This window comes from Cervus canadensis, chromosome 1 (assembly GCF_019320065.1).
Source record: "Cervus canadensis isolate Bull #8, Minnesota chromosome 1, ASM1932006v1, whole genome shotgun sequence".
Taxonomy (NCBI): Eukaryota; Metazoa; Chordata; class Mammalia; order Artiodactyla; family Cervidae; genus Cervus; species Cervus canadensis.
Genome location: NC_057386.1, coordinates 110,437,423 through 110,457,442, shown reverse-complemented (window position 1 = coordinate 110,457,442; position 20,020 = coordinate 110,437,423). Strand labels below are relative to the sequence as shown.

Sequence of the window (20,020 nt, the reverse complement as noted above, 5' to 3'; positions counted from 1 at the left end):
GCCCCCTGCACACATATTTGCCTGACATTTACCTGGCTTTTCAAAGGCATTGATGCCCCCGTATCAGCCCTGGTGACTGAGCCTTAGGACTGGTTCCTGGGACCTGGATCAACCCTCACTTCCAGGGTTGCAACAGAAGCCAAGTACTCCTGAGGGCCTCAGTTTTCTCATCTGTAAAATAGAAGTCAGAGGGCTAGGCAGGGTAGGTTCAAAATTCCTTTCCATTTCTAGTGGCCTGAGCATCACCACCATTTCCACACTCAACTCCTCCCTCACTGCCACCCCATCTTCACCTCCAACTCTACCACCACCTCGTCTTCCATCAACATAACACCCCCCAACACCTCTCCTGCCCACATCTCTCCTCCACTTTTACTGTAACCCTCATCACCATCTCTTCATTCTACCGCCTCCACCATCACCAAGCTTTGCTAGTGCCTCTACTGTTGCCATCACCATCACCCCCACTATCCTTTCTATCACATTGTCCACCCCATCACCGTCACCTCCACTTTGCCAGCACTGTCACCTCACCACCTGCAACATCCCTGTCCGTCCTCCCCTTCCATCATCATAATTATGTGCCGTTTCCTCTCCACCCCTGTAGTCACCAGTGTCATCACCTCCCCCATCGCCACCCAAAAACAACCTTTCTACCCCAGGACCCTACTGCAGCCTGGGTCTCTGCCTCTTCAAATTCCAGCCTCATGGAGACACTGGGCCAAAACTCAGACTAGACCCAGAGACAGTCAAGCAGAGGTGGGAAGCCCATCCAGGAGAGGGGAAGGAGGCCTCTGTCCACATGACCTTTCTGCAGGGGACCACACGGGTCCATGAGGATACTGAGGGAACTGTTGACCAGCAAGGAGCTCAAAACTCTGAGCATTTTCTGCCTAAACTGAGTGAGAGCACTCCTTCCTAAGCAATCTGGTAGTTCTGGAGGAACTGAGATTTCAGGGACTGCTTAGCAGATGAGAATGACAGTGGGGAAGAGGCAGAAGCAGAGCCCACAGCCGTTTCCACCCATGTCTGACCCTTGTCACTCATTCACTCTTCTCATTGATTGATTGGTCCATCCATTCAACCAGCACTTCCCTAGGTGTGGGAGAGACAAGGCCCTGTGCTGGGTCCTGGACAAGGAAGTTCCCAGGCCTGTTTTTGACCCTCTCACCATCTGTTTCCCACCGCTTGGCCTTTCTCCACCCTAGTCCCCTTCCCCCAGAAACCCCAGTTGGCTCTTGTGGGTCACAGAGGCAGCTCTCTGTCCTCTCTGAGGCTCAGGGGACCTCCCTAGCTCACCAGATGACCTTGAGAAAGTCCCTCTCCCAAGCCACACCCAGTGAGTCCTGGAGAAGGAAAGCTGAGAGGAGCCGCCAGGCCTGGCTGTAGGTGTCAGCTGAGGTGTCTACAAAAGAGAAGGGGCTGGTGTTGAGGCTGAGATGGTAAACGGGCTCCAGTTGCTGGAGCCTGAGTGTCTGGCTCTGGGATGGGAAGGATAGAGCCAGGAAGGGGGCCGAGCACCAGGGCCTGAAAATGGGGCAAAGGTGGGGGCCAAGGCAAGCCATGAGTTGGCAGGGAGTCAGGAAGGTCACAGGATCAGGGCCGGGACCCAGGTGTCTCCGAGGCCCTGGAGAGGGGGCTGACCCTTTGAGTTACCTTACCTCAGGTATGTCAGCACCCCTCCCTTGAGCAAGGGCTGGCCAGGCCCTACTGGAAGGAGGGTGAAAACAAGAAGAGAGCTTCCACTATGCTGGGACCTGTGCCAGGCCCATGGGCCCACTCCCCACCCTTTCCTCTCCTACCAAGACCGTTCCAGGTTCAGCAGCCAGTCCCCAGAGGGAAGGCCACCTTGCCCAACCACCTCTAGGTTGGAAAGTGGGTGCCTGTGCCTTTAAAATCTCAGCAGGTTGAACCGACTGATGACATCACTGGTTCCCGGGAGCGGAGGAGCTGGAGCTGGAGCCAGAGGGAACCTGGGGCTGCCTGGGCTGCAGACATGGAGGGCCGGGGCGTCGGTGGCAGCGGGAGGCCAGGGACCCCGGCTGGCCTGGGCCCCCTGCCCATGCCCCATGGCATTTCACAAACTGGGGCACCCTCCAAGGTAAGACCCCTAAAGCTAGTCCCCCCCATTCCTGATCCTTGGTCCCACACCCTACACACATTGCAGGCACCTTGGTGCCCCCAGCTGAGGGGCTGGCACTCTTCTCTGCCCACCAAGCAGGGACTGGGCAAACAGGGTACCCTAGGGTCTGAGGGGGTAGCGATGGGACACCCAGAGAGAGATGGAGCTAGCCATCTCCAGGACCCCATGGGAGAGCCCTGGACTGGGTATCAGGGGACCCAGCCGAGCTTCAGCTTTGCTGTGTGACCTTGGGCAAGTTGCTTGTCTTCTCTGAGCCAATGCAAAATGAGGAGGCTTGTCCCTGAAGACTGAAACTGTGACATCTGGGATGTCTAAGTTGTTAGTATTGGAGGCGGTGTGGTGTTTAGCGGGGGGTGTGGAGTGGGACACTAGAAACCAAGGAAGATGCCCAAAATGCAAGCCTCAAACAGCTGAGTTTGGGGACAGAGGTGGAGACAGGTTCAGGTTCTCTGAACCGAGAAGGACGCGGGATACCAGCAGAACTGCATCTCTGGAGGCAGGGATGGGGCCGCCCCAGGGTGAGTGCAAACCTTCATTTGCCCTCCCTGGCAAAGGACACTTCATCCTGACTTCTGGACACAGGGGCATCAGAAACAGAACAGATGGGAAAGGGAGAGGACCTCCCTGCTGGGCCCCATACCCCCAACTCCACCTCCAGAGAGTAAGAGGGTACTTGCTGGCCTGATCTCCCAGGCAAAGTGACGAGGGTAAGAGGGTACAACTTGTGCACAGATGTGTGGCACCAGGATCAACAGAACCCTGGACTTGCTCTCGATGTTAAAATCACCCTCGAGAGGATGGACAGTTCCCTGGAGCTCAAATGCAATCCTAGCAAATGAGCTCAGAAATGCAGAGAGTGGAGACCGGGCTCCCCAGGATCAGTGTGGCCACGGACCCTTCACCAGGTTCCTTCACTTTACAGACAGGGAGACGGAGGCCCTAGGCAGGGAAATGCTAGCCTAAGGTCACACAGAGCTGGGCTTGGGATCAGCATGGCCAGTCCCAGCAGGGCTCTTGCTCCTGCAGCAGGTCTGGGAATAGGTGAAGAGGACAGAGGGGACTGTGACCAAGGAGGCGGGGATGTTTGCTGGGCGCAGGGGGGGAACACAAGGGTTCCTGGGTACAGTGGAGGAAGGGGGGCTGTTTAACAGGCTGGACCCAGGATGTCCAGATTAGGCATGTCTGGGGGGTCAGATCAGTAGCCCTTGGCCAGGCAAGCAGCACGGACTGTAGGGGGGTGGGGCAGTGCTCAGGGAAGCTGGCTCCAGCGCCCCAACATTTCAGGGTGGCGAGGAAGCAGATGCCAGCCCGGAGGTTAAGGGGAGCCCTCAGGCCCAGGCTTACACTCTGCTTCCTGTAAGTCGGAGATTTTAAACTCTGCATCTATGAAAGAGGTTGCACAGATGAGGGAGGGGATAGGTTTCTGTGTCCTGTTTCCTTTAAAAGTGAAACTGATTCACAGCAGAATCGATTGAGGTGAGAAATTAGGAAGAACTTCCTCAGAAAGATGTGCCTTTTCTAGCTAGACAGAGTCGGCTAGGATCTCTGTGGAGTGGAGGACTGCTTAGGGTTGGTTGACCCTGAGTCTCTGCCTGTTCCTATACAAGAAGGGGGTTTCCCAGGTGGTACTAGTGGTAAAAAAAAAAACAAACCCGCCTGCCAATGCAGGAGACATTGAGATGTGGGTTCAATCCCTGGGTCAGGAAGATCCCCTGGAGGAGGGCATGGCAACCTATTCCAGTATTCTTGCCTGGAGAATCCCATGGACAGAGGAGCCTCGTGGGCTACAGTCCATGGGGTCGCAAAGAGCCAGACATGACTAAGTGACTTAGCACGCATGCATACAAGATGGACTCACCTTTTCAGGTCCCAGCAAAGAAGTCAGCCCCAGTGCCCTTGGAACCGCGGTTGGCTCTGACACCTGTGGGGCCACGAGCAGCGATACCGCCTTCCTCAGAGGGGCCAAGGCTGGCTCTGGCGTCTCCCCAACCCATCTTGGCTCCAGCGTCCACCCCTGGAGGGCAGAAAACAGCTCCTGCCCACCGCCGCTCCGGCCTAGCTCCAACATGCGTGGGCCAGTTGGTGATGTCTGCCTCGGCTGGGCCGAAGCCTCTTCCTGCGACCTCAGGCTCAGTCCTGGCTCCGTCGTCCCTGGGGCAGCTCCTGATGTCTGCCTCAGCTGGGCCAAGGCCTCCCTCAGCTACCCCGAGGCCCAGGCTGGCTCCATTATCCAGGGACCAGGAGCAGGTGCCACCTGCCTCCATGGGACCCGAGCCAGCACTGGCTGCTTCAGGCCTGAACCGGGCCATGACATCTGAGAAACAGCCCCCACAGCCCCCCCACAGCTCTTCCCCAGGGCCCAGTCCGGTTCTGTCGCCATCTCAGGAACAGGTCCTGGCTCCAGCATCTGTGACACCAGCCCTGGCCCCCACAGGCTGGACACCAGCTAAACAGAGGGACACTCCAGCCCCTAGACCTCCCCCCCATTCTGACGGGCATCTCCCGGCCCCAGCTCAGGCATCTGGTGCTATGGGCTCCCCATCCTTAATGCAAGCCCCCCCAGATCCTCGGGTCTCCCCCTCCTTCAGAGCCCGGCCCGAGGTCCCCCGCAGCAGCCCCGAGGATCCTGTTTTGCCCCGGCCACCCCAGACCCTGCCCCTGGATGTGGGCCAGGGTCCTCCAGAGCCTAGCACTCGCTCCCCGGGACTTCTGTCCCCCACCTTCCGGCCAGGGGCCACCTTAGCCCAGACTGTGCCCCCACCTCTGCCGAAGCCACCTCGGTCTCCCAGCCGCTCCCCCAGCCGCTCCCCCAACCGCTCCCCAGGTGTCCCCCCAGCTCCTGAGATGGCCCTCCCCAGGCCTAGCACCCAGGGTGCCGGACCTGGTGAGCGTCTGAGTCCCAGCCCTCAGCCCAGAGAAACTCTGGTCCCGCTGACCACCTCCACCTCTGCATCCACCTCGTCATCCTCCTCTTGGTCAGCCCAGCCCACCTGCAAGAGCGACCCTGGCTTCTGGTGAGGGCCTTCTCCGGAGAGGCTGGCTGCCAGGGCTTGAGCTATGAGACAAGCAATCCTTTGGTGGGGGGCCCTACTCTGCCCCAGCTGACCCCCCTGAGGAAAAGTCCCTGGGGGTGTTAGACCCACTCTGGGACCCTCAGAAGACAGCAGTCCCCTCGGAAAGGACTTGCCCACCCCTGCCTCAGTTGATCTCCCCTGGAGAGTCTGGTGGGAGGGGCCCTGGGCCCACGGTGGCATTCCGTGGGCATTCACCCACAGCTTGTCTCCCCATTAAGAGCCCTGTGGGAGGGAGCTTGAGGGTAAGGAGTGGTGCCCAGTAGTAACCCCTCCCATACCCCCATCCCCAGGATCACTGTGGTCACGTGGAACGTGGGCACCGCCATGCCCCCCGACGATGTCACGTCCCTTCTCCACCTGGGCAGCACCAGCGATGACAGTGACAGGGCAGACATGATCGCCATAGGGTGAGGGGGCAGGGCGAGTAGGCTCCCTCCTGAGCCCCTGGGGCCTCCCAGCCCCTTACCCGTGGGAGGGGTTTTCTAGGGCGCCCCCCAGTCCGAACTGGGATGGCGAGGATGGCGCGCCCCCTCCACCCCCCAGGTTGCAGGAAGTGAACTCCATGATCAACAAGCGGCTCAAGGACGCGCTCTTCACGGACCAGTGGAGCGAGCTCTTCATGGACGCTCTGGGGCCCTTCAACTTTGTGCTGGTAACGCGTAACTCAGCCGCCCCCCAGGGAGGTGGAGACCCCTGGCTTCCCCGCATTAGTTCTGCCTTGACTCACTGCGGGGCCCGCTAAGCCTCTGTGGCCGGGTCTCTGAAATAGGAGGACGGAGGAGCAGACCTTTAAGGACCGGAAAAGGCGAGGGCGGGGTGGGAGCTGGGTCCCGCTGCTCAGCCTCCTCTCGCCTCTGCGGCAGGTGAGTACTGTGCGGATGCAGGGTGTCATCTTGCTGCTGTTCGCCAAGTACTACCATCTACCCTTCCTGAGGGACGTACAGACTGACCGCACGCGCACCGGCCTGGGAGGCTACTGGGTGAGCGTGGGAGCGGCCTGGGAGGGACCGGGGACCTAAAGGGTCTGTAAATTAGTCCCCGGCCCCCAAGCAGTGGCAGCATCTCCTCCCCAAACCCACCCCTTACTCTGAGACCTGCCTCTCCCCACCCACCGCTACCTCTCCTTTTCTAGACCCCGCCCCTTTCTATAAAACTTTCCTAGGTGGCCAAGTGGTCAAGAATCCGCCTGCCAATGCAGGAGACACAGGAAATGACGGTTTGATCCCTGGGTCTGGAAGATCCCCTGGAGTAGGACATGTCAAACCACTCCAGTAACCTTGCCTGGAAAATTTCATGGACAGAGGAACCTGGCGGGCTTCGGTCCGTGGGGCTGCAAAGTGGAACCCCTTTCTATTCCCACCACTTGCTAGCGTTCCACTCCTTTCCCTAGAACCCACCGCTCTCCAAGCCTGAAGCCACACCCACTGACCACGCCCACCCAAACCCCTGCCCAGGACTCACCTCCCTGTCTAAGCCCCGCCCACGACCCGCCCAACCTGTCTCCCCAGGGCAACAAGGGTGGAGTGAGTGTGCGACTGGCCGCCTTCGGGCACATGCTGTGCTTCCTGAACTGCCACCTGCCGGCCCACATGGATAAAGCGGAGCAGCGCAAGGACAACTTCCAGACCATCCTCAGCCTCCAGCAGTTCCAGGGGCCTGGCGCTCAAGGCATCCTGGATCATGAGTACGGGCCGGGGCGGGACCTCTTGGAGCCTGGGCGGGGCTGGCGGAGGAGGAGTGGTAGGTAGGCCTTGTAGGGAGAGGCGGGGCCTTTGGGGGTGGAGACCACCCGCACTCTGTCTAGGAACCGGAATGCGGGAGGGCTTCCCTCATCGGCCTGCAATGCAGGAGACCCCGGTATGATTCCGGGGTCGGGAAGATCCTCTGGAGAAGGGATAGGCTACCCACTCCAGTATTCTTGGGCTTCTCTTGTGGCTCAGCTGGTAAAGAATCCGCCCGCAATGCGGGAGACCTGAGTTCGATCCCTGGGTTGGGAAGATCCCCTGGAGAAGGGAAAGACTACCCTACCCACTCCACTATTCTGGCCTGGAGAATTCCATGGACTGTATAGTCCATGGGGTCTCAAAGAGTCGGACACGACTGAGTGACCTTCACTTTGATCGGGAAGTGGATGGATCCTGCAGGATAGATCTTTGCTGAGGGGCAGGACCTTGCTGGGAGTCAAAACCTGACAACCCACCCACCCCCCTGTGTCATCACTGAGAGCAGCCAGCTCTGTCAGGTTGGAAGGGGGCAGAGAAGATGGAATTGGGCTCTTCTTCCCATGGACCCTGCTGACCACACCCCCCTCCCTTCCCGCAACAGCCTCGTGTTCTGGTTCGGAGACCTGAACTTCCGCATCGAGAGCTACGACCTGCACTTTGTCAAGCTTGCCATCGATAGTGAGCAGCTCCACCAGCTCTGGGAGAAAGACCAGGTGGGGAAATTGCAACCTGCACCCCAAACCCCAAGCACACAGAACATGCCCTAGGACCACCTGTACCCTAGGCGATGGTCCTTGCCCTCACCTGCTCTGCCCAAGCTCTTGTCCAATTCTCTGCTTCTGGATCCTCACAGCTCAACATGGCCAAGAACACCTGGCCCATCCTGAAGGGCTTCCAAGAGGGGCCCCTCAACTTTGCACCCACCTTCAAGTTTGACGTGGGTACTAACAAATATGATACCAGGTGAGCTCAGCCCCAGGATGAGAGGTGGGGATGTGGGCTGAGAGGGGATAAAGGGGATAAAGGAATAAGGATAAAGGAGAGGAAAGGGGAACAGCGGGGCTTGACTCACAGCCCCTGATACTCAGGCTACCCCTGCCCATCGCAGTGCGAAGAAGCGGAAGCCAGCCTGGACAGACCGTATCCTGTGGAAGGTCAAGGCTCCAGGTGGAGGTCCCAGCCCCTCAGGGAGGGAGAGCCACCGGCTCCAGGTGACCCAGTATAGCTACCGCAGCCACATGGAGTACACCGTCAGTGACCACAAGCCTGTGGCCGCCCAGTTCGTCCTGCACGTGAGTCCTGGCTTCCCCTCATGACATCCCCAAGCCCGGCTCAGCATCCCACTGCCCACGGGTGACCCCAGGCCCTCACCACCATCCACTTATCGTGACAGACTGGGAGTGGGACTATGATCTCCATTTTTAGATGAAAAAACCCTGAGGCTCAGAGACACAGCATCCGCTGCCCAGGGTCACATGGTTAACAAAGGGAGGAGTTAGGATTTGAACCCAGGCTAGGCTGATTTCAAAGAGTCTGTGTTTTCCATTCATTTCTAGCTCTCTTTTTCCAAGAAATGTTTAGGGCAATTGTGTTAAAACTTACATGTATCGTAAGATGAGCGAACTCAAAATATATACTCAAATCCCATGGAGTGTTCATTCACATTCACTTATTATTTATTTGCCATCTTACCATGTGATGGGGAGAGGGAGTAGAGATATAAAACAATACACAGCTAGGCTCTAAATAGTTACTATAAAATTTAGCATTGTGTTTAGGATTGAGACCTCTACTTGCGAAAGTAGAGAGGGGAAATCCAAGAATGTCAGAACTGGATCTTAGAGATCATGTGATCCAACTCTCCGTTTTTCAGGAAAACAGAGGCCCTTAGTGGGGTAGGCATGAGCCCCAGGTTGCACACAGACTCAGCGGCACGGTAGGGTGGAGCCCACTTTCCAGCCCTGAAACCCAACTCTGGGCTCTCCGATTCTCTTGGTCTGATAAGATGGAGCCCAGCAAGCCAGAGAATATTTTCCCAGCTAACTTTGTCATATGATCAGTCGGCTGTATGGCAGCCAATGTCCTCAGCTGGGAATGGAAATCTGCCTATGTCTGACCTCCTATGACCTTTGGTAAAAGCCTTGAATGTGAGGTTTAAACCCCAATCAGGCACCTCACCTTAAGAACCACTCCTTTTGGGTGCTCTATCCTGTATTCTTTATCTATAACTGTGTCCCTTATAAGATATTACCTGTTGAGCACCTCCTTACTTCCTCCTCTGGCTTTGTGCCCAAGCATGTGTAGGATACATCAATGTGTCATCTTTTTGAATGTCCTGGTAGGTCCCAAGGATGTCCACATTCTCCTCCTGGTTTCACCAAAGAGGGAAACAGAGCCTCAGAGAACTTCAGTCTCTTACCCAAAGCAGCATAGAACAGGGCTCAGCAGGAGTTTTGACCCCACAAGGCCCTGGAGGGTGTTTCCGAGACCCGAGCCTGGCCACCCCAGCCTGGTTCCTGCTGTCAGGAACCCAGGGGCAGGGAGAGGAGGTGCTGGTTTCTTCTGAAGCAGCTTGGCTTAGACGCTGAGGCAGGGAAGAAAGTGGAAACCAGGTAAACCGGGGAGCCAACAAAAGCCTGAGGCTGGCACCACCTGAGTCCTTCCCCGAGGGACAGAGCAGGAGCCAGCACCCTGGCCACCTGCCACTCCAGCAACCTCATCCCCATGGTGAGCCCCCGATCAGCCCAGGGTGACCCAGGGAAGAGGAGGCTCATGGTTATTGTTTGTCTCCACGGACTGGTGACAAACAAGGTTCATAGTGGCCCCTTAGTACAGGTGGGGAAGCTGGGTCTCACTTAGGGTGGCTTGGGACTTACCTGAGGTCATGAGCAGGTTAGTAGCAGAGCCTAGAAGGTCTTCAGGCTTCTCCCCAGAGCTCTACTTGCTGGCTCAGGGGTGTTCAATTTACCCCAGAATATCCAGGGCATCGTGGGACTTTACCTGTCTCCTTTGTTAGCATATAAGGGAGTCATTCATTGAGCACCTACTGTATATTGAGAAGTTTATAGGATGCTTTATAGGGTATCTCACTGAATCTGCAGAGCAACCCCAAGTTAAATGTGATCCATCAGAGTTTACAGACAGGAGCCCAGGTATTCAGAGGTCAAGAAACTCACCCCGGGTCACACTGCATGCCTGTGGCAGAGCCAGGGCCAAACCCACAGTCTACCAAGGGTCAAAACTGTGTTCTCATTCACTCCCCACGGAGGCTAAGGACAAAAGGAGCCTGAACTGGGAGGCAGGAAGCCTGGCATTTATCCTGAACCTGCTCTTTCTCAGTTTCCCAGTCCGTGCAGCGGCCTCAAAGGCCCTTCATCTCAGCTTATTTGTGCCAACTCAGGCCCAAGGGCTCTAGGTGCAGAGAATGCTATAGGGTCTCGCCTGATGTTGCCTCCCCCCCTGGGCAGTTTGCTTTCAGAGACGACGTGCCTCTGGTGCGGCTGGAGGTAGCAGATGAGTGGGTGCGGCCGGAGCAGGCCGTGGTGAGGTACCGCATAGAGACGGTGTTCGCCCGCAGCTCCTGGGACTGGATCGGCTTGTACCGGGTGAGAAGGGCAGGGGTGGTCAACAGATCGGGGAGGGAACTTGGAGCCTGAAGGGGCTGCCAGGGACCCATACAGGGCTTCTCTAGAGTTTGATGTCACCCAGGGCGGCTGCTAGGGTCACCGTTACGGGTCACGATCCTGATTGCTCTCGCCCCAGGTGGGTTTCCGTCACTGCAAGGACTACGTGGCTTATGTCTGGGCCAAACACGAGGATGTGGACGGGAGCACCTACCAGGTATTTAAGGGGAGGGGGAGAGTGGGATGAAGCCCTCATGGCCCTTGGGGGTTCAGGATTCAGTTTCAGGGGTCCTGAGGCTGCCTCCCTCACCCCAACCTGGGCCTAAACCTCCCGACCCACCAGGTGACATTCAGTGAGGAGTCACTGCCCAAAGGCCACGGAGACTTCATTCTAGGTTATTATAGCCACACCCACAGCATCCTCATCGGTGTCACTGAGCCCTTCCAGGTGAGTGGTCCTGGCTGCAGAGTTTGGGGCTGGGGGTGGGGAGGTGGCGCCAGAAGACTGTTCAGATCCTCTAGAGCCTCTGCGTTCTCTGTAAGCTCGACAGTACCCTGACCTTCCTGGGTCTGCCAGTGGGGAGGGCGGGAGGGGTTCCCAGAGGCCTCCACAGCCGGTCAGGGAGAGGGGCACCCCACTGAGCGGCCTTGCCCCCCCCAGATCTCGCTGCCTACCTCGGAGCCGACCAGCAGCAGCACAGACAGCTCGGATTCCAGCTCGGAGGATGAGGATGACAGCACCGTGGAGCTGCTGGCACCCAAGTCCCGCAGCCCCAGCCCTGGCAAGTCCAAGCGGCACCGCAGTCGCAGCCCAGGCCTGGCCCGCTTCCCCAACCTCGCCCTGCGGCCCTCGTCCCGGGAGCGCCGGGGCACCAGCAGAAGCCCCTCGCCCCAGAGCCGCCACCTGCCCCAGGCGGCCCCCGACAGGGGCAGCAACGGTGGCAGCCGGGGCAGCAGTGAGGAGGGGCCCCCTGGGCTGCCGGGGGCCTGGGCTTTCCCGCCATCTGTGCCTCGAAGCCTGGGCTTGCTGCCCGCCTTGCGCCTAGAGACCGTAGACCCCGGTGGGGGTAGCTCCTGGGGACCTGATCGGGAGGCCCTGGCCTCCTCCAGCAGCCTGTCTCCCAGCCCCCAGGGTCGGCAGGGGCTGGAGGAGGGGGGCCTGGGGCCCTGAGGGTGAGGTGGGTGGGCGGGCCCAGGTGGCCCCGACTCTGCCCCAGTCTTCTGCAAACCCACCTGCCTCCCACCTGCCGCTGCTCCAGCTTGATCCGCACCTGCCACTCTGTTCTGGCCAGGGGTGGCCACCTGGGGTCCCCCGAACTCGGTCCTGGCACCTCAACTGTGACAATCAGCAAAGCCCCGTCCTGGCCCCCATCTGGGATGGGGGAGGGGAGCAAACCCAGAGGTCATTGTTTAGGAATTAAATTCTCCAGCTTCACTCCCGACTCCTTCCTAACTTGCTAGCACTCTGGGGTGGGGAGCAGGCGGTCGGAGGAAAGGACTACAGAGGCGAGAGGATGACAGGTTTGACAATGACTAGGCACCAGCTGTACACACCACACATGCCATCTCCTTTAATCGGCACCTAAGCCTGAGTTGTGGCACTGACTTCAGTGCAGTTCTTAGCCCCATTTCACACGTGAGCAAACTGAGGCCTCCAAGAGGTTCTGTGAACCTTTGAAAATCAGTCGTCTAAGTGCAGTTTGGCTGGGCGTTGGAGGGAGAGAACGTTTACTGAGTGCTGAGTGCTGTCTGGGAGTTGGTTCACTTAATCCTCAACAACCCTATGAGGTAGCTCCTGTGTACACCCCGCTTTCTCAGAGGAGGAAACTAAGGCTCAGAGTGAAGGAGGTCTCTTGCTCAAGGGCATAGGGAAGGTCTGAATTTAGGTTTAGGGCAGAAAGAATGGGTCAGGGGTGGGCCGGGAAGGGCATAGCAGCTGTTAATAGAAGGGGGTCCCCTGGGGAGGAGGGGAATTAAGAAGCCCCTCTCTAGCTCCCCCATCCTGTATTCAGACACAGGCACTTCTGTGACATCCCTCCTTCACCACCCTCTGCCCCAAGACCTCAGCAGGCAGGCTCTGGGGCTTTCCTGGACAACTCTTTGGAGATGTGTGTTAGTTTCACAACACGGACATACGTGTACCTCCTCCTGGTACCTCCTGGGGTTCCTGCAGTGTTACCCTTTCCTCTTTCCCATCTGGTTGTTAACTTCCTGGGAAGGCCCAAGCCTGGGGCAGCAGAATGAGCCTCCTGAATACCACATCCAAGCACAGACAGTTTGTGTCACCAGCCCAAGATCGCTCAGCACAGCAGGAGGCACGGTCCAGCATTTGGGCCTTGGCCCCCACAACTCTCCATGCGGCCCTCTGTCTGTCCACACTTCAGTCTCACAATGGAGGGGAAGCTGAGACCCACCCCAGGGCCCAGCAAAGCCAGGACAAGGTCCGATCTAGTGCCCAGGAGAATAAGAAGTGAGGTCACTGGTTCCAGGGTTTCTGCTGTCCTTTGGGTCCTCCGGCTCCCTGGGTCAGCTGCAGGCACCGGTCGTAGAATGACATGGAGGCCTTTGGGTGCTCTGAAGGCCTTGCCTGCCTGTGGTGTGTGCCCGTCCCCTGGAGCTGGAGTCGCCTCTGCTGAAGTCGCCGCAGGTGCCGAGCTGACACTCTGATGGCCCTGGGGTCACTGGAACAGCTGTGGGGAGAGAAGAGGGAGACAGGGGGTCGTAGCTGGCAAGAAACCCACCCTGCTCTGCATACAGGGCAACCAAGGCCCAGAGAGGAGCAGGGATGGGGCTGGGGTTGGGAGTGGTTATATTTAGCAGGGGGCAGAATAAACCTAATCTGCTACTTAGCGGCCGGGGTTCTGCCCTAGATGACTGCAGAAACCTGGGCCAGTCTGGGCCTCAGTTTCCCTACATGTGAAATAGGAAAAGTAACAAGGAGTTGGTTTTGAGAATCGGAATCGAAATGAGATTGTGGCTTAGGAGGAAGAGTTCAGGAGGTGTTTCACTAGGTGTTCTGCAGGCCTTGCCTATAGACATCACAAACAACACGCCCTGGCGTCTACCTCCATTTCACAGGTAGTGAAATGGAGGTGTGGACAGGTGATTCAGCTGGCAAGATCACACAGGAAGTAGACGACAGAGCTGAGATGCAACCTACGTGGGCCCCGACCCCCTCCATCACCCTCTCAGCCCCGGTGCACAAAGAGGGCAGAGGCAACCCACCCCCTTGGAGAAGTCCCCCGTCCCCCCTGGCCCTGCCGTCACCTACCCTTTGTCCTCAGCACAGTCCAGCGGAGGGACAAGTTTGAAGCAGCTCATGCCCAGCAGCTCCCGAAGCACGATGGCACCCACGGGTGGGTTGTGGAGCCTCAGGAAGCGGGCCAGACTGAGGACAGAGGCAAGCTCAGGCCGGGGTAGAGCCTTTCCAGCCTGGAGCCCGTCCCTTCCCAGTGCCTGGCAACAGGCAGCCCACCCACCAGGGGTGCGAGCAGGCCTCACCGGCGCGTGCAGTTGCAGTGGAAGAGGGGGTCCCGGGCACTGTTGAACACCTGGAACTTGGTCTCCTGGGGCCCAATCTGATGCTCACACTGGTCCAGGTGGCGGAAGCTGCGGCAGGCCCGGCGGACACCTGGGGGCAGGTGCAGTGGTGAGGGAAGCCCTGTCCCGCATCGAGGTCTCACTGCTGCCCGCTGCCCTCTGGCACAGGCTCAGTCCTCCATGCACACTGTCCCTTCGTCTCCTGTCTTCTGTTCCCTTAGAGTGGTTCACACGTAGAGGACACACCCCCACCCCCACACACACATACAGAGCAGCGCTGCCCTGGGGGAGGCCCAGAGAGGTAAGTGTGGTCAGAAAAGGTTCCCTGGAGGCAGAGGCTGCTAAGCTGATGCTGAAAGAGGAAGACTCAGGGAGAATGCCCCAGGGAACAGGAGCGGCATGTGCAAAGGCCCAGCAGTGGGAGAGAGCAAGCGGCTTCGGAGGAAACAAATGCAGTTTGTGAAGCTGGAATTTTGACTGGGGAGTGGGGTTTGCAGGACCAGCACCCAAAGAACCCCTCAGTGTTGGAACACTGTGGTGGGGGCTCAGCGGGGAGTCCCACGGTCAAGACTGCAGCTTACAAAAATCCCTCTGGCTGCAGTGTGATTTGATGGGTGAAGTTGGGAGTCACTGGAAGGAGTTCAGAGCAGGAAAGGAAATAACACAGGGCCCCCCCCAACCCCACACAGAGGCTCCTCTTTACCTCAGGCGCCCCCAAAGTTAGATTAGGTTCTGCGCTCACCCTGAGGTTTTATGCCACCCCGAGGCCCCTGGAGGCCTGGATTGGTGACCTCCAGCTGGACTCTGGGGAGCTGGACTCCTCCAGCGGAGGCTGCAGGAGCCTGGAGGGCTGTGGCCTTGGCTTGACTGGGGTGCCTGGACTCTTTCTGCTGTGCTGGCCACGTCCGAGGATGCTGCATCGGCTGAGGCTGGCTTGGGGCTGTGTTCTGGGGACTGGGAGTTGGGGTGGCAGGGGAGCTCCAAGAGGCATTGTAGAGGGTCCTGGGCTGGAGACGAGCAAGCGGCACAGAGCCGTACCTTCTACACCTGGGAGGCAGCACATGTTGGCATTGGTCACCCAGAATTGTCCCTCCCAGAGGTCCCCAGGTTCATCTCCATGGAGATGGGGGCTCTGCCAGTCCCATCCCCTCATCCCACAGCCCACTGGGTTGTGCAGGGCACCCAGGGAATGTCTGTATCCTGGGGCCCCCACCCCCTCCCCGAGGAGAGGACAGGGAGGACAGGACGAGACATGGTTCCCTGGATGACGGACATACAGACAGGTCTCCCTCCCAGCCTTGGAGCCCCAGCTACCCCTGCCCCCCAGGCTGGGAAGGGGGTCAAACAGGGAACCAACGTACCCGCCCCACCAGTACCACTCCACACAGGCCTCCTGCTCCTCCAGCACAAAGCAGGGGATCGCCAGTACATTGAAGAAGACCATGCCCACGATGTCGGAGACGGAGTCCCGCTGGTTCTGTAGGCACTGCTGGAACCTGCCCCAGAGCCAGCGCTCAGTCCCTGGATCTGAGAAGGCCACCTGGCTCCTCTACCAGACCACCCAGCCACCACTACCAGCCAGGTGACATGGAGTCCAAGAATCCCAGCTCCTGTTAAACCTCAGCTTTCCCACTGCACAGGGGAGTCTGGTTGGCTGATCCTTTGGGACTCTCTGGAGCTCAGACTCTGTACCCAGTAACTGGATAACCCCACCCTGAGCTCCCAGCCCTCCCTGCCCACCGCTAACTAACCTGGCATCACAGCTGCAGTGGGAGATGGTGTGGAATCGGTAGTTCCGGATGCCGTAGTTGTACTGGAAGGGTGAGACCGTCTGGGGGCAGTGGTCGTGTTCCTGGCAGCAGAGATCAGGGCCCTGGAAGACCCCTGCAGGGAGCAAAGGGGGCACTGGCTCAGCAGGGTCCCAGGACCCTGGGCACCACATGCCAATTCTGCCCATGTGGTGTCAGGAGCAGAGACACCTCCGTGTCTCCCTCTGTGGGACTCACGGTTCCAACACTTGAAGAGAACACCCAGGTGCAGCCTCTGCTGAGCAACGGCAAGTGCCAGGCAGCCCACCCAGAAGCCCTTGCCCGTGGAAAAATCTTCCTCAGGTGAACAGGTGTCTGCCTCTAGAATTCTCAGGCTTGCACCCCAAGTGAAACTCCAAAGTTCCAAATGTGTGTGAAATGGGATGGCAAACAGTCGGGTGCAGCCTCGCTGGCGCAATGAGGCATTGTCAGGACGCCAACCTGCTCCAATGCAAGTGCCAAGTCCTCCCACAGCCCTCCGCACGTAAGCGCAGACAGCTGTACTGAGAAGTGCAAAAAAGCCATGCGTGCTTTCCACCACCCGAGCAATAAGGCCCTTTACTGAGCATCTTCCAAACGTCTGGCACTTCCCACCCCAGCACACAGCAGCCCTGGGAGGGAGTTGTCACTTTTACTGTACAGGTTCAGAGAGGGGAAGTGACTCATTCAGCTTGGAAGGGCTGAGCTGGGATTTGAACCCAAGCCTTTGGGTCTCCTCGTCCAGTTGGTTGGGCATCCTGTGCCTATAAATCCTCCTCTTGGGTAATGGCTTTTTGGCTCAGCCCAACCTGGACAGCCAGCCCCAGTCAGCCCCCTCCCTGGTGACTAATGGTGATTGATGATGGCTCCCAGATGTGAGTAGGACATTTCCCATCTATAACCTCATTTGAGCACCCCAAGATGAGGTTTATGGTCACCCCGTTTTACAGGTTTCCCTGGTGGCTCAGCAGTAAAGAATCCGCTTGCCATGCAGTAGACACGGGTTCAATCCCTGGGTAGAGAAAATCCCCTTGAGGAGGAAACAGCAACCCACTCCAATATTCTTACCAGGAGAATCCCATGGACAGAGGAACCTGGAGGGACAGAGGAGCCTGGCGGGCTACAGTCTGTGGGGTTGCAAAGAGTCGCACACGACTGAGCATGCATGCACATTTTACAGATAAGGACACTGAGGTTCAGAGTAGCTAAGTCGCTCCCTCAGGACACGCAGCCTGGGAGAGTGGATGCCGGGGCTAAAGCCTGCACTTCCTCTCCCACCAGCCCCCCAGTCCGCACCCCGAGGTCTCACCCAGCTCCGTGGAGTTCCTGGCAGAGTCCCCGACTCCACACCACAGCGTGCCAGGCATAGTCCAGCCCCTCTTCACCCGCTGGAGCCCGATGCCAGGCGCTGCACTCCGCCCTGCTGCTCGCTTCTGCCTGGTCCCCGCTGGACTCTCAGCAGGCCCTTGGCAGACCTCCCATTGGCTCTGAAGGATGGCCAGGGCTCTCTGCAGCTCGGGTCCAAGGGTGTGGATGAAGGAGCCTCGGGTGATCTCACCAGCACAGAGCGCGCCGAAGGCTGCAGTGAGCTCCAGCTCATCCTGCCGGATGCACACCTGCAGTCTCCCGTGCCCATCCCAGCGGGCATGGAACAGGGCTAGTCCCTGGACATCCTTGCCCAGGAAGCTCAGGGACCCCAAAGAGATGCTGGCGATGGGCCTGGCCAAGTGGCAGGAGGTGCTGTGCAAGTGGAGGGCAGGGGAGCCCCCCGGAGCCACCCCCAGGAAGCTCAGCACTCCCCACAGTGCCACCAGAACCCCCATCCTGCCCTGGCCCAGCCAGACAAAGCCCTCGGGAAGCCTACCCTGGTGGGCCCACGAGGCAGCAACCCTGCCGGCCGCCGAGCGGAAGCGGTGCCCAGCCGAGCTGGTGTGGCGGCGCCAATGAATGGAGCTTTGGGAGGAGTAGGAAGGAGCCTGGAGTATGCGGTGATCCGGGGCTTGTAACCGAATCCACCGGCTAGGCAGGCCGCTGATTGGCTGAGAAGTGCACTTGCCGGGGCCCACGCCCCCACGCAGCCTGCCTTTCTCCTCCACGCCTTCCAGTCACCTGCCGCCGGCCCAGCCCGCCTGGATGGGAACAGTGGGAGCTAAAGCCCTGGGACCTGGGGGCGGGGGGACCAGGAGGGGTGTCTGCGTCTCCCTGGGTGCGGGAGGAGTGTCCAGGGGCTCAGAGGAGGCTCCTGAACTCGGCCTCATGGCCCCGCTCAGAGGTGGCTGCCACGCCCACCTCCGTGAAGCTGGCGGAAGGCCGTGAGTCTCTGCCAAAGCTGGGTAAAGGAGACGAGGGCAGAATCGGGGCTTTGTGGCCACCCCCTCACCCGGGAGCTCTGAGGCTTCTGGGAAAGGGAGCATCCATCCCCCGGCCCGTTGGGGTGCTCCCCCTGCCCAGTCCTGGTTCTAGGAAAGGCACACGCATCCTCAGGGAACAGAGTCCCAGGTCTCCCCGCTTCCTGGACTCCAAGCACAAGCGTGGCCCAGTAGCAGCCCTCACAGCCACCGCAGACTTCGAAAGCAGCTCTGGGCTGGGCTGATCCTTTTGGACTTTAAGGGACTGAGGTCCCCAGAGGAGCAGAGGTGGACTGGGGGGCTGGGTCTGCCGGCACCTCCTTGCTTGGACTGCAGTCACCTGGGGACACGGCAGGCCATCCTGTGTCCTGCAAGAGACCCATGTGGTCTCTCCATCAGGGAGGGGCAGCACCCAGCAGATGTTCCTGCATCTCAAAGCTGATGTATTATTCAACTTCCAACCAACTGGGAAAGCTGGGTACTTAAAGCCCACATGCAGATGAAGAAACTGAGATTCAGTGAGGGTGAGGAAACCTCAGCTGACAGTCAGACTCCAGCTGGGGACTAGAGGGGTTAGAGCTGGGGTTAGAGGCTGGGAGTGCAGCTCTTGGGGGGCTTTGCTGGGGGGTCAGAGCCGGCTGGGACGGTGTCTCTTCTGTTCTGCCTGTCAGCCTACTGCTCCTGTAACATCCCCTCAATCTCCACCTGGGTCTCTTCCAGGAGGACGAGTCCCAGTGGGGGCAGATGTGGGGAAGGGCAGCTCCCTGGGGCAGAGGAGGGAGAAGGGAGCTACAGGCTATGCAAATGCATCTCTGGCTTCAGCAGCAGCCTGGGTCTTGTAGCTCCAAAGGTCACGGCTGGGGACAGTAAAGAGGAGGGGGAGGTGGGGAGGGGAGCCCAGCATCCAAACTCCTTCTCTCCAGAGGCTGGGAAAGGGGGTTGTACGGTAGAACAAGTGGTGGCCGGAAGGGTAGGGACACCTGGGGTTCCCAAAGGCAGGGACTGAACACAGGGGGGTCCCTCTGGGAAGAAGTCTGATCTTCCCACTGTTCTGAGAACTTTCCCAGTATAAAACCCTGTCACACACCTTGCCCTCCTTTTTTATATTACAGAACCTTTTTGTGCTGGTCACCACCCAGGGAGTCTGGGAGGCACCAGGTAAGGAACCAGACTTTCAAGGTGGGACAGACCAAGCTTGGGTCCTGGCACGGTGTGACTTCAGGCTTGGAAGTCTCAGCTTCTCTGAGCCTCTGTCTTCTCATCTATGTGATGGACATACTCACGGTGGCCACCTCACAGGACCCTGGGCACAGTGCCCAGCATCTGAAATGCTGTCGCCAAAGGCTCAGGACACCCCTGAGCAGGAAGCAATTTACCCAGAAGAAGGCGCATCCCCAAGGTTTTGGGGCCACAGCATCTGCGGTGGGGAGTCCTGGTGAGGCCCCTGCCTGGTGATGTGACTGCAGGTTTGTCCCTGCCGCTCTCGGGGTCTCGTTTCCTGCTCTGTTCAGTGCCGGGTGCAGTGGAGCTGACCTTTGAGGTCTCTTCCTGCCTGCCCCAGAGGGAGGTGGGCTGCGGCCTGCCTGGGGCCTTGAGGGAGGGTGTCACTGGATTTTCCCTTCAGATTAACCAGCAGCCACATCAGCTGTACAGGCTCTGGGGCCGTGCTTTCCCCCGGGGGCGCCCCTCAGCAGCCTCGGAGGGGAGGGTGCTGGGAGCCAAACCAGCAGGACAGGACCAGACCAGCGGGGCCCACAGACAAGAGGAGCCCCACCCGTCCG

At 58.9% G+C, this 20,020-nt stretch overlaps 2 protein-coding genes across 3 annotated transcripts; one reads left to right on the top strand and one right to left on the bottom strand.

Moving 5' to 3' along the window:
- The first annotated feature begins 1,934 nt into the window (after positions 1-1,934).
- On the top strand, positions 1,935-11,999 carry INPP5J (inositol polyphosphate-5-phosphatase J). 2 transcript variants are annotated; one of them, XM_043436313.1, is made up of 14 exons: positions 1,935-2,101; positions 4,010-4,667; positions 5,124-5,157; positions 5,508-5,624; positions 5,761-5,869; positions 6,081-6,197; positions 6,726-6,901; positions 7,543-7,654; positions 7,795-7,904; positions 8,050-8,233; positions 10,409-10,546; positions 10,704-10,781; positions 10,908-11,012; positions 11,226-11,999. In XM_043436313.1, the coding sequence occupies exons 1-14, from the start codon at positions 1,997-1,999 to the stop codon at positions 11,733-11,735; spliced, it is 2,553 nt and encodes an 850-aa protein (XP_043292248.1). In that variant the 5' UTR covers positions 1,935-1,996; the 3' UTR covers positions 11,736-11,999. The 2 variants fall into 2 exon arrangements, with proteins under 2 accessions (XP_043292248.1, XP_043292160.1); XM_043436225.1 differs by having other exon boundaries at positions 4,010-5,157.
- A 118-nt stretch (positions 12,000-12,117) lies between these two features.
- Positions 12,118-17,853, bottom strand: PLA2G3 (phospholipase A2 group III). Its single transcript, XM_043436103.1, has 7 exons — positions 17,201-17,853; positions 15,856-15,988; positions 15,466-15,600; positions 14,847-15,151; positions 14,066-14,195; positions 13,836-13,952; positions 12,118-13,254 (listed from the first exon to the last, which is right to left on the bottom strand). Exons 1-7 carry the CDS (start codon positions 17,712-17,714, stop codon positions 13,041-13,043), a joined length of 1,548 nt encoding a protein of 515 aa, XP_043292038.1. The 5' UTR covers positions 17,715-17,853; the 3' UTR covers positions 12,118-13,040.
- Between the last annotated feature and the right edge of the window lie 2,167 nt (positions 17,854-20,020).

What these genes read in the sequence shown, in the direction of transcription:
- PLA2G3 (XM_043436103.1), bottom strand. Translation starts at nt 17,714, where the DNA reads ATGGGGGTTCTGGTGGCACTGTGGGGAGTGCTGAGCTTCCTGGGGGTG. An exon ending in CACTGCAGCTGTGATGCCAG is followed by an intron (nt 15,601 to 15,855) that starts GTTAGTTAGCGG and finishes GCTCTGGGGCAG; the next exon opens with GTTCCAGCAGTGCCTACAGA. An exon ending in GACTGTGCTGAGGACAAAGG is followed by an intron (nt 13,255 to 13,835) that starts GTAGGTGACGGC and finishes CTCTCCCCACAG; the next exon opens with CTGTTCCAGTGACCCCAGGG.
- INPP5J (XM_043436225.1), top strand. Translation starts at nt 1,997, where the DNA reads ATGGAGGGCCGGGGCGTCGGTGGCAGCGGGAGGCCAGGGACCCCGGCT. An exon ending in CCGGCCTGGGAGGCTACTGG is followed by an intron (nt 6,198 to 6,725) that starts GTGAGCGTGGGA and finishes CTGTCTCCCCAG; the next exon opens with GGCAACAAGGGTGGAGTGAG. An exon ending in ACTAACAAATATGATACCAG is followed by an intron (nt 7,905 to 8,049) that starts GTGAGCTCAGCC and finishes TGCCCATCGCAG; the next exon opens with TGCGAAGAAGCGGAAGCCAG.